General features: G+C 33.0%; 1 protein-coding gene across 1 annotated transcript in view; it reads left to right on the forward strand.

The window, feature by feature from the left end:
* CNTN5 (contactin 5) overlaps positions 1–12569 on the forward strand; it is an 853760-nt gene that overhangs the window by 290382 nt on the left and 550809 nt on the right. Inside the window, exons 2-3 of the mRNA XM_051986848.1 lie at positions 9330–9453; positions 9587–9762. Of these exons, the coding sequence (XP_051842808.1) occupies positions 9330–9453; positions 9587–9762 (300 nt within the window). The remainder of the gene's footprint in view (positions 1–9329; positions 9454–9586; positions 9763–12569) is intronic.

Here is a 12569-nt window from a genome sequence, read left to right on the forward strand (position 1 = left end):
TTGATATTTTTCCAGTTGTTTAGATCTAACTTTTTTTGTGTGAGAAGTATTTTATAATTGTGTTCACATAGTTCTTAGGTTTGACTTGAAAGGTAGATAGTTCTTAGGTTTGTCTAGAAAGGTGAATACTCAAATATTTTATTTTGCTTATAGTTATTTTAAATGGAATTTATTTTTCTATTTCTTGCTGCCACCATTTGTTATATAGAAATGCTAATGATTTGTGTGGATTTAATTTATATCCCACACCTTTATTAAAGTTGTTAATTGTTTCAAGTAGTTTATGGATGATTTTCTGGGCTTCTCTAAGAATATCATCATATCATCTGCAAAGAGTAATAGTTTTATCTCCTCACTGCCTTTCATTTCTTTTTCTTTTCTTATTGCTACAACCAACATTTCTAGAACAATGTTGAATACTAGTGGTGATAATGGGCATCCTTGTTTCACCTCTCATATTGTTGGGAATGAATCCAGCTTCTCTCCATTAGCAATTCTTATAATTATTTCCAGTTTTCTGACCCTATATATAAATATGTTATTAGTTAAAAGGCTACAATATGTATATTTATGTGTTTGTATGTGTGTGTGGGGGGGTGTGGGTGTGGGTGTATCTATATCTATATATCTACTCACACACACACACACTTTATATTAACTATCCCCCTGGTCAATTGCTCTTCTTACATATCTCTGCCTTTTAATTTCACATCTTTCAAGATTCAGCTACTTTCCACAGAAAATTTTTAATGGTTCTCTTAGCTAGCAGTATCTTCATCTCTTAGCTTACCATATACCTATTTTGTATTTATCTTGTACCTACATAACTATTTGTACATTCTCTCTCTCATTAGAATGTATGATATAGAACACATACATACATACATATATATGTATAATTTTAACATTTTCAAAACATTCTTCACCTCCCTGTGAGGTTGGCATAACAAGTATCATATGTTTCATTTATAATGAATAAATTAAATCTCTGAGATTGTGACCACACAGCTAATTAGTTTCTAAAGTAGGATTGAAAAGCAGAACTCCCAACAGTAAATCCAAAATTCTAACTGATATACTATACTACCTATCTAAGCAATATGTTATTTTAAACAGAATGGAAATCTTAAATATAAAAGAAAAAAATAAATGACAAAATAAAAACAAGCCATTTACTGGATATTCATTTAATTTCCATTGTAAGATTTGTTCTTTCTATCAGTTGTAAAGTATACATCATATTACTTTTTAGCAAATGATACTTCTGGAATCATAGGAGTAGCTAGAACTTTTGCAGTGAAGATATATTATTTTCTTTTAACTTTTGCAAAGTAAAATGAATTTAGTGTTCAAAAGGTAACTTAAAATGAAAAAGAAAGCTGTGAATATTTTCTCCAAGAAAACATTTTAGAAGCTCACATGGTGTGAAATATTTTTCACACATTGTAACTGTGAAACTTATCTCAAAATTCAATTTATAATTAAACATTTCAAAGTCTGTGGTAGTCATCATATCAAAATATGGCATCAGTCACAGACATGGGGCATCATCTTCTGAGAGGCTGAAAGGGACATTTCTTTTCAAACTCCTATTAATTTAGTATCTGCTGCTACTTGGTAGCATATATAAGCAGAATTATCTGACAATACCATAGCTCCCCTCAATTCACATCTGGGCATTTGGGAATCATTTGGAAAATGATATTTCCTGGCCTCTGGCAATATAGGAGGACTGTACTGATCATAACATCTCTCATATAAGTCCCCTTCTCCCTATTCACAAAGCTACCATCCTAATTTAGGCCTCATTATCTCTTTCTTGAATTATTGAAACAATCTTCTAATTAGTCTCTCTGCATCAAGTCTTTCCCAATCCAATCCATTTTCCACTTAGCTGCCAAGGTGATTTATGTAAAGTTTAGATCTGATGATATCACCCCCTTCTCAATAAACTCCAACAGTTCTCTATTACCTCTAGGATCAATTGGAATGTCTTTATTTGCTAGTTAAAACTCTTCATAAGTTGGCATCTTTCTACCTTCTATTACCTGCAAATGATGGGTTCAATGGTTCTAAGGACCTAGTAGGCCTTCAGTCAAATATAAGCATATAAGCAGAATGGTTCAGGGCCAGTTCTCCCACTGAATATCTAGAAATAGCTTATTTTAGCCAAGTATAGGATTATAAAATCTCAGAATTGTAAAGGACGCTATATTCATAGGTCTAGAACTAAAATAGGCCAAAAAAAAAAAAAGGCTCCTTACTCTCTACAATATATCTAGCAAGATAACATCTGACCTTTCCTTGAAGATTTCAGTTCTGTTGAAGGTTTGAATACTTCAGGATGAATCAGTTTCTTATCTCTTCTCATTCTAAAGAATTGTTGGTGCACATTACAAGGGAAAAATTAACTAAGAACCTTTATTTTCTATTGTTCTGTTCCTTTTGGAAACTAAGAACTTTAGTCTCTATTGCACATATAATATCTAGAAAATACTACGAAAGTGCCAAATGATTGGAAAACATTGGAGAGAGCATTGTTTTAACTTAAAAAAGTTTCAGTATGTAATTTTGGATTCAGGCTTTATCATTTGCCTGAGACCCTCATTATTGATAGATAGGACTTTTCATGTGTGTATGAATGGTGGAGTAACCCTGTGAATTTGGAAAAATTGAGTTATAAGAATATAGTTCCTCTTTGGAGACAAACCTAGAAAAGAAAAAAATACTTTTGAAAGCAGACAAATAAAAGAAAATAGATTCCTCTTGATTTTCTTCATTTACAATCAGCTGAGCTGCTTGGTTCTTCATCATGCCTCCACCCCCAATAAGTTGATCATCTGAAATGATCATCACCTTACCGACTGACCCAGCTTTTAATACTCACTATCTTCTCAACAGCCTCTGTTGCCTCACCCATCTGATTGAAGGACTTTAAGGCAGAACAATAACCTCCTCTCAAAATCTTCCTTTATAAAGGCTTTCCTTTCCAGGTATCTTTTCATTTTCAGCCACTGCCCTGTTTTGTTTCTATTCCATGGAATATCATAAATATTTCCATAGTGGCTTAAGAGAACTAACTTTATCTCCCTCAGTATCTAGAATAACAAGAAAAAGGAATGAAATGCCATGAATGAATGATTTCTAAGTAATTATTCAACATTTAATTGGCTGATAAATACAAATAAGCAAGATTGGCTCTTTTAAGAAGATTTTGTGCTAAATGGAGGGAAACAATATGTATTGGGGGACAGGAACAAGGGAGGAACATTTTCCACTGAGAAGTTAAAGGGATCAGTTGAAAAGAAGTGACATTATGATGGGCCTGAGATCAGGTGAATATTTACCAGTCAAATGTCAGTCACAGGGGTGGGAGCTTGGGGTCCAGAAGAATGTAGAGGTTTGAGCTACAGGCAGCATAAAATAAACATGGCATGGCCATGATCTCCCTAATATATTATTTTTCAAGATATAGGACAAAAAAGTGATAAGTAATTTCTTTATCAATTTCCTTTTGGATGACATTTAGATATTGATTTGTCACTTAGAAATTTCTTTAAACAATTTTTAAATGGTTTCCCTGAAACCATTTCCCCTGAAAGTCTTATTAACATTATGGTGACTTTTTTTTTTTTGTGGTCAGAAAGTATACATATTTTTTCAAGAATACACTAAATTTGCACCCAATTTGTTAATGTTTCATGCTTTAATTCTTTTCACTTATTAAGACGCTATGAAAAATGAGAACTTGGTCTTTGAAAGGGCACACACACGAACATTATCTATGTCTCACAATCACAAAATCTCTAGGTGAATGATCACTAACATCAAAGATACAGCCAGCTGTAAACACTTATAGACTGTTAATAAAATATCTGATAAGGAACAACAGATACTGCCCTAGGGAAAAAAAATGAAAGTATTGGCACCTGTCCCTTTCACCCATGTCTCAATAGACTTAACTTGGTAAAAGAAAGACTTTGATTTATTGTGCATAAAGAGGTCTTTGCCATAGCACTATATAGATTTTTAATGTCTTTTTCCCCATATTATCTCCTTCTTCAACAACTCAACAACAAAATCAATGCTACTTGACATAAAACATGATCAACTATGTAACTTAGTAAGCATTTAATTAAATAATATGACAGGATATACATGCCATGACCACTTCTTCATAGTTAATCCATTTGTAACTTTAAATTGCATACATTGTATCATTTGGGGCAGCTAGATAGTGCAGTAGGTAGAGCAAGAGCCCTTAACTCAAGAGGACCTGAATTCAAATGTGACTGCAGATACTTACTAATTCCTAGCTGTGTAACCCAAGGCAAATCACTTAACTCCAATTGCTTCACAAAGAAAGAAAATCATATCGTTATACTATCTCCTTGCTTTTGCCTTCCCTAACCTCCATGGCTAGAATTCACACCCTACTCACTTCTATCTCTTTGAATCTCTTGTTTTCTTTAAAACCCAGCTCAGGTGTCACATTCTACATGAAGCTTTTCCCGATCCAGCTTCTAGTAAATTCTCCTCCCCCCACTTTTTATTTTCTGTTTATTGTATATATCATTTTATTACTCCCACAGTTAGAACCTGATCTAAAATATCCTAATATCTGGTCTAATATTTGTCTGTTACTTCAATAGTAGGAATCTTCAGGCAGGGGAAAGAATATAGGTTTAGCATTCTTTCCACCAAATGCTAATATTGTTGAAATTCCATTTCTCATTCCTCATTGTTATCAGTAATACAGAGAAATTAAAGGGTTGAGTTGGAAAAAGTCAAGTAAATTGGACAAAATGGACAGAAAGGAGTCACAAATTGAGGAGAATGGAGAGACTAAGGCAGCAAATTTTCTGAATTCAAATTTTTCATCTTTTACTAGGGATTTTGACTAGGAAGAAATGCACTTGGTAAAATACCTGTGAGGTACCAGAGGAGATAGCCTAATGACCATACATAGATCTGCATGTGTTATTAAGCTATATAGTTAAATGGTAGAATAATACTATGTGATTGTGTGGTTCCTTTATACTTAAAGCATTTGTTTGTATTAGGTGAGATTCTGATGAATATCAAAACAAGAGGCCTGAATTAAATAAAATCTGGACTTCACTGCTAGAAAAGGGAAGTGATAAAAGTGGCCATTTGCAAATTCATAAATTAAACAAAAGAAACCTTGGATAGAAAATGAGAATAATTATTTCTCTTACATTCTTCTTTTATTTAACATGTTCTTTTTTTTTCTTTTCCTTCTTTTTTTTTTTTTTTTTTTTTTTTTTTTTACTGTATCTCCCCACCACACTCCCAAATTAGTTGTTTCTTCTTTGACTGCATTTATTTTGGTCATGCATAAAAAATTCATCTTTTTTTGTAACCAAAAAAATGTAATTCTAACCACAGATCATATATCTATTTGTAATTTAATTGGTATGTAATATAAGTGTTTGTCTAAATGTAGTTTCTGCCAGATTGTTCAGATTTCTCAACAGTTTTTGGAAAATACAGTCTTTGCCCTACTGATTAAGCTATTAGGATTTATCCAATATTACTATATTCGATTATTTCTTAGTTTATTTACCTAATCTGTTCATCAATCATCTGGTCTATGTTTGAAATGGTACCAATTAATTTTGAGAATAGATACATTGTAACATATAGTTTGAAATGTAGTACTATTAAAGTCTCTTCTTTGCTACCCATTTTTTCATTATCTTGAAATTGCTGATTTTTATCCCCATCATGGGGCAGGTAGATGGCACAGTGGATAGAATACAAGCCCTGAAGTCAGGAGGGCTTGAGTTCAAATTTGACCTCAGACACTTAACACTTCCTAGCTATGTGACCCTGAGCAAGTCACTTAACCCCAATTGACTCAGCAAAAAAAAAAAAAAGTATCCCCATCAATGATATAATATAGCATCACATCTATAAATTCTTTTACGCACTAACATAATTTTGATTACATTAATGTAACACAATCATAAAAAATGATTCTTCAGTTTTTTATATTTATTTAAAAAGTGTCTTGTAATTGCCTATAAGTCCTAGTATAACTTTGTAGTTAAACCTTCAGTTGTGTTAGTTATTTTTAATGAATTTTTCTTCTTCTAGCCTCTCCTATTGGAATTTGTTAATAACATACAGGAATGCTGATTATATATTGTGGGCTTATTTTATATTGTACTTCTTTACTGAAGTTATTATTTCAATTAAATTTTGGTTTTCTAAGAAAATAGAATCATCCCCAGTTAACTGTAATTTTTACTTTTTCAGTGCTTATATCCTTAATTTCTTTTCTTGATTTATTTCTATTAACATTTTTAGAACTATATTAAATTACAATGGTGGCTATATATACACATATATGTATGTATATACATGGTGCGATGTATGTGTATGTGTATGTGTATTGTGTGATTTTGCTATATTCCTATTTGAACTGGAAAGCTCTTTAGTAGTTTCAAAGTTAAGTCTAGCTTCTTAAGACTGGGTGTTGGCTCTTTGCCATTTTGGATGAAGTGACAGCATCCCAACTCTCCTATGGTATTGTCTAAAAATGACACTCCTAGAGACAAGATCAGGTTTGCTAACTTCTAGAATCTTTAAATTCTAAGACCAATAGATCAAACTAGGCTTTTCTATTGGAGAAGCTCCAATAGGTAAATAAGAATTCATTTTTCCATTATGCCAAATTTCAGATATTCACATAGAACTATATTCCTTATGAGTATTATTCTATAGAGAATTTTGGACTCAGATGGCTCTGGAGGGGAAAGCGAGATAGTGACTTTGCACAGCCCTCCCTCACTTAAAATCAACTCATCTCCTGATGCCAAGGCCCTCTTTGAGAACAAAGAACAAACGACAAATTCTGAGTAAAGCTGTCCTGGAATTGTTCAATTGGAAGACAGCTTCCTTCCTTCCTTCCTTCCTTCCTTTTTTCCTCCCTTCTTCCCTCCCTCCCTCCTTTTCTCTCTCTGTCCACATGGAATATCATACCTTTACCTATAGGTGCTCTTAAAAGCATTTTTTTTTCTTTTTCACTTCTGAACCCTCCCAAGATTTCTTGGGCTTTACTGGCTTGATCTTTCTTAAGAACAGGTCATTAAATCAAAAAGAATCTGGTTCTAATTAGCCACCAATAGGTCCTATCAATAAGCCCCATCATTTGGGTCCTGATTGACTTAGATTAGATGTAAATAGCAGTCATTTTCTGCTTTGGCCAGGAATCCTGAGAGCCATTCCCTTCCAGATTCATTTATTAATTTACTTATTTAGATTTTTTGGGATTAGGCTAAAGGGTTTGCCTCAATTGCTACATAGTTTTAATCACTGAATGGGTGCAGCCTCAGTCAAATTATGACCCACTGAAAACCTTGCTGTTCTTTGTCCATTGCTCTCAAAGAGGACCATGACATCAGGGGGTGATGCTGCAATTTACAGAGGCCTGTGCAAGGTTACTAGCCTCCCTTTCTCTACCCAGAGCCATCTGGTCCAGTATGCAGATGTGCCTTACTGTGCATATGCTAAAAATCTAAATGAATGAATGAATCCGAGAGGGAAAAGCTCTCAGGGTTTTTGGCCAAAGTAGAAATAATTGCTTTTTACATTTAATCTGAGTCGATTAGGACACAAACAATGACCAAAGGGGGCTTGGCCTAGGACTTATTGGTGGTCAATTAGAATCTGATAGGTTTTGGTTTTAGGCCTGGTTCTTAAGAAAGAATCAAGGTCTCCTATTTCATCCAGGGCCATCTCCAGTCATCTTGATCTATATCTGACCACTGGACCCAGTTGGCTCTGGAGGAGAAAGTGAAGCAGATGACCTTGCACAGCCCTCCCTCATTTAAATCCTCATTTAAATCACTTTCCTGATGTCATGGTCCTCTTCCAGGGCAAAGGACAGACAACAACTATACAATGTTGTCTCTTGCCATAAAAACAATAAAATCTTTTTCTACTTCCTTAGCACAACATGTAGTATACTAAGAAGTTTAATTATGATGTGAATCCTTGCTTTTAATTATTTCCAATTCATGAGTTCAAAGAATGTTTTTCTTATACTTTTTTTTAGCCAAGATTTCCTAGGACAATTTGGGATCAAATGGTCCCAAATAGAATGTGACAGTTATCACTGAAATTTTCTCCTTTAAATTTTCTTGAATATCACTTCCTGAATATTTTTCCTGTCCCCACCTAATTACTATACACACTAAAATATTACTTACTGAGAACTCCAATTCTCTTGGACAAAGACGATTAACAAATAAACAATATCCTTTTACCTTCCCAGGGTGTGTTGTTATAGAGCAGAGATATCAAACATGCAACTGTTTCACTATTTTATGTGGAGTTAGGCAAGTCACATCCTTTTAGGGTGCCTTATTTCCTTATTTCTGACTTCTGTATTTTAAATCCTGTCTAAGATTCTTCCTTCTTTGTTCTATGATTCAGGTGTCACCACAATGATTGCTTGTTTTATTTCCATATCTCAAGAAGTCTTCTATTTTTCTTTTTAACTGTATATATTTTAATCATCCTTTGAGGCCTTATTTAAATTCCAGGTGGTATCCATGATGGAATTGTTCCTGATCATATGATCCCTGATAATTGTCTTCTCATAATTTATGTCTCTATTTCTTAGTGGTCATTTAATTTGTTCTTAAATTGTTTATGAGATATTTTATTCAATTTGTCATATGTTTACATTTGGTTTGCTCTATGAAATTATAAACTCCTTGAGGGCAAAGATAATTGACAGCATTTATTTGAATCAGAGTGGTTTCTTCACACCCACAGTGCCTAGAAGAATGTTGAGCATTTAGAATTCAATAAAAGACTCAACTAAGACCAATATTTGATTCTTAGAATAATCAGATTTTAATATTATTAATTCTATCATTAAAATATGGGTCAAAAATTAAAGTGGGGATTATTGAAACATTAATTAGTTTTCATAACAGAAGGTGAGGTTGGTATTTTTTCATTATCCCTAACTTAAAGGATGAAAAATAAAGATGCAAAGAAATTAAATAAATATATAACATCAAGTACTTAATATTCCTTTTTTTCATTGCTTGTGTAACAAATTGCAAAGCTAGGTTAATCAACTAGAGAACATTCTATCCAGATTTTCTTTTCACTTAGGAAGTAGAATTTGGTATAGCAACAATTTTCTGTGGTATTTGCTTTAAAAATGCATCAAGAATAAGAGGCATTTTGCATCCAGGTAGAATGGTTTTTAAGATAATGTGGGAGGAAAGCTAATGAATCAATGTCTTTGGAGGGTTTTGAAAGTATGCCCTTTTCTGTTTCTATAGAGAGTGTGGATTATGGGCCAGTGTTTGTGCAGGAACCAGATGATATCATTTTCCCTACTGATTCTGATGAGAAGAAAGTGGCACTGAATTGTGAAGCTCGAGGCAACCCTGTTCCCAATTACAGGTAGAAATTCACTCTTGAGCACTCATTCCCCTAAGCCTCAAAAACAACAGTTGGATGACATTCTGGAATCCCCAGAGAGTAAGAGAAAGCCCTGTGTAATCCTCATCTGTATTTCTTCTGATTTTTTTCTAAGATGGCTACAAAATGGAACAGAATTAGACTTGGAAAGTGATTATCGCTACAGTTTGATTGAAGGAAACCTCATTATCAGCAACCCAAGTGAAGCAAAGGATGCTGGTCAATATCAGTGTTTAACAACTAACTCCTTGGGAAGCATCCTGAGCAGAGGAGCCATACTTCAATTTGCCTGTGAGTAAATTATGTTATTTCCATGAAACCCTTTTGCCCTTTTAATGGTTAATGGTCACTAATTTATGACAGTGTCTTTGCAAGTATAAAATTGTAGAGATAAGGGATCGTTTTTTTGTTTTTTGTTTTTTTTTTCCCTTGGGAGGAAAAGATCAGAATTAATAAAGAAAGAGCACATTTTAGGAGAGAGGAAAAATAAGTTCTGGAATTTTAATCCCTAAAAGAGTTTATTGGAATCAATTCTCTTCAGTGTAGTATCATAAACTAAATATTTTGATAATATTTGTTAAGATTGAACACCCCCCCCCAAAAAAAAAATTGATTTTCTCAGGTCACACAGTTAATTAGTGACCAAGCCAGGACATACTTAGGTCTTCTGAATCCAAATTCAGAATTCTTTCCAAGGACCATTATATAAAGTGTATTCTCTCATTTCTTTTTCATCTAAACCAAACTTGTTCTTGTTTTTAATAGGCTTTCACAAAAATTTCTGAAATTCATTTTCTTGAAATGAAGAACTATGCCCATTAAGCCTGAAAAATCTGTAATAATAGTTTTAAAAGTCAACTTCTTTCATTGGACTAATGTCATACAGGGTATCTGTAGGAACACAATGACTTTTCAGAAAAAATGTAGTAGACAAATCTTAATTAAAAATGACTATACCTTATATTTTAGAGTTTGTTCTATGTGTCTGTGGTGTGCCCACTAGTGCTCAATATGCAGATGTCACAAGGATCTGTGATTTTTCTTAGTGTGGGGTTCTTCTCCACAGATGAAGTTCAGAACTATCTGTCACTTAACAAATAAGTCTTAAGATTTTTCTTAAGGCTTAGAAAGGATGTGAATTTTCCCTGGTCACATAGAGGAGAATTTTGAAGTTAGATTTAGTGCTATCTACTGTAAAACACTGCCAATTAGCAACCCATTATCTGTATTTAATTATTTTCTGTGAGAATAAACCCATATGAAAGTTGAAACTATAAAATTAAAGTCATGAACTTGCATAAAATGTTCCATTGTGATATGAGACTGATTCTCTCATCTATTAGTTGTAATTCATTATGACAGATTTAGACTGAGAGATTCCAACTTTTATTTGCCAGGCTATTTGACTATATTTTGCTAATGATAGGGCATCAGCAAGCCAAACATCTTTCAAATTTGCCATATTTCTTTTGTACATGTAGATTAAAATTTTGTTACTTAATCATTACAGTTGAATTGCATGACCTTATAAAACACAGACTATCTTAGGTATGTAGTTGATGTCTTTGGGGGTTATTGGGAAGTGAAGGAAAGTTTAGGTAAAAATAAATCCTTTGCACACACAACAATCATGATCTTATTGTATCTCGCCCCCCCCCAGAAACCATATTTTTCTTATAGAGATTATATATTAAATACATAATTAGAAGCAAAGAATTTAAGCACATAATAAAAACTTCACTATCCAAAGTGATTTTCCTATTCAAAAGCTATATCTAAAATTTCACTATTCTTAAACTTCTCTTTGGGTTAAACATTATACTTTCCCAAGATGCTTCTTTTCTTTTCACTGGTAATTGCAGATGCCTTCACAGTTTGTACATGCATTCATATGTGTGTGTGTTTCTGTTTGTTTTTGCATGTCTGTAGCACACTGAAATTTATATATTGACAAAAATCTGTTGGAGAGATGACTTTTCTTAGAGGCAGGTAATACAGAGAGACTGGCATCAGATTGGAACTAGGTGTAGGAAAGAAATTGGAATAAGTGGTACAGATAAGGAGGGGCAGGACAGAAAAGAAAATAGAAGAGCATTGAAAATGTACTTTAGTTAGCTAACAATTTGCCTAAAACTTGTCCCATATATTGACAATTCACAAAAAGAGTGGTCTTAGAGTATTCCCCAAGAGAAAAAGGCTGATTGTTTGCATGATGGAACATTATCTTTATGACACATCCCTCTGGTCCAAACAAACAGTCTAGGTTTATGCATCATTTTTCACTTTGATTTTTAGCATTTTTTTTCTTTTACCAGTGAACAATCTTGAACAAAATTGAAAAGTTTTAAGTTGTATTGTATGAGCCACATTTTTTTTAATTTTTATTGTATTGCATGAGTTCTACTGATCCTAGAACATAATTAGCACTGTATAAATAAATTTTGATTGACTCAAAGAGCAATAATTTAGGACTGGATTGTATTGGTCTACAATACACATTCACAGTATCAGTTCATGATCCTCCTTGGATTTGTTTATTTAGGATTTTTAATCATTTTTCTACTTTAAAGTTATGATTACAAAATATGGGTTTCCTTATAATTCTTTGTCTTTCCGTCTCTCTCTCTTTCTCCATATGTACATGTATATGTGTACTATAAGATCTAAGAATGAGAACAGAGGATGAGTTTAAACATAATTTTACTGCTAGTGTAATCACTAGGTAGAAAGGAACAGGACTGATATCAGTGACAAAATATAATATTCAATACTTTTTAACAAAATGGAGATGGGGAAGTATTGATACAAATCACTTTAACTTTCTGATTCTCACTTTCTACTTGTGTAAAATTGGGATACCTCATATAGTTGCTGTATTTGGCAAATAAGTCAAAATTTATAAAGTGTTCTATCAATTTTAAATGATATAAAAAGAATCATGTTATTTTATATATCACAAAATATGCACATATGGGAAGTCACAGACAAGGATCTCACATTTCAAAACCCAATAATTATTAATAAGAATATTAGTGCTGATAAGCAGTCCCAAAATGGTCTGATTTTGCATTTTTTATGCTGTTTTTCTATTTCCACTG

The sequence above is a fragment of the Antechinus flavipes genome, chromosome 3, assembly GCF_016432865.1.
Source record: "Antechinus flavipes isolate AdamAnt ecotype Samford, QLD, Australia chromosome 3, AdamAnt_v2, whole genome shotgun sequence".
NCBI classification, from domain to species: Eukaryota; Metazoa; Chordata; class Mammalia; order Dasyuromorphia; family Dasyuridae; genus Antechinus; species Antechinus flavipes.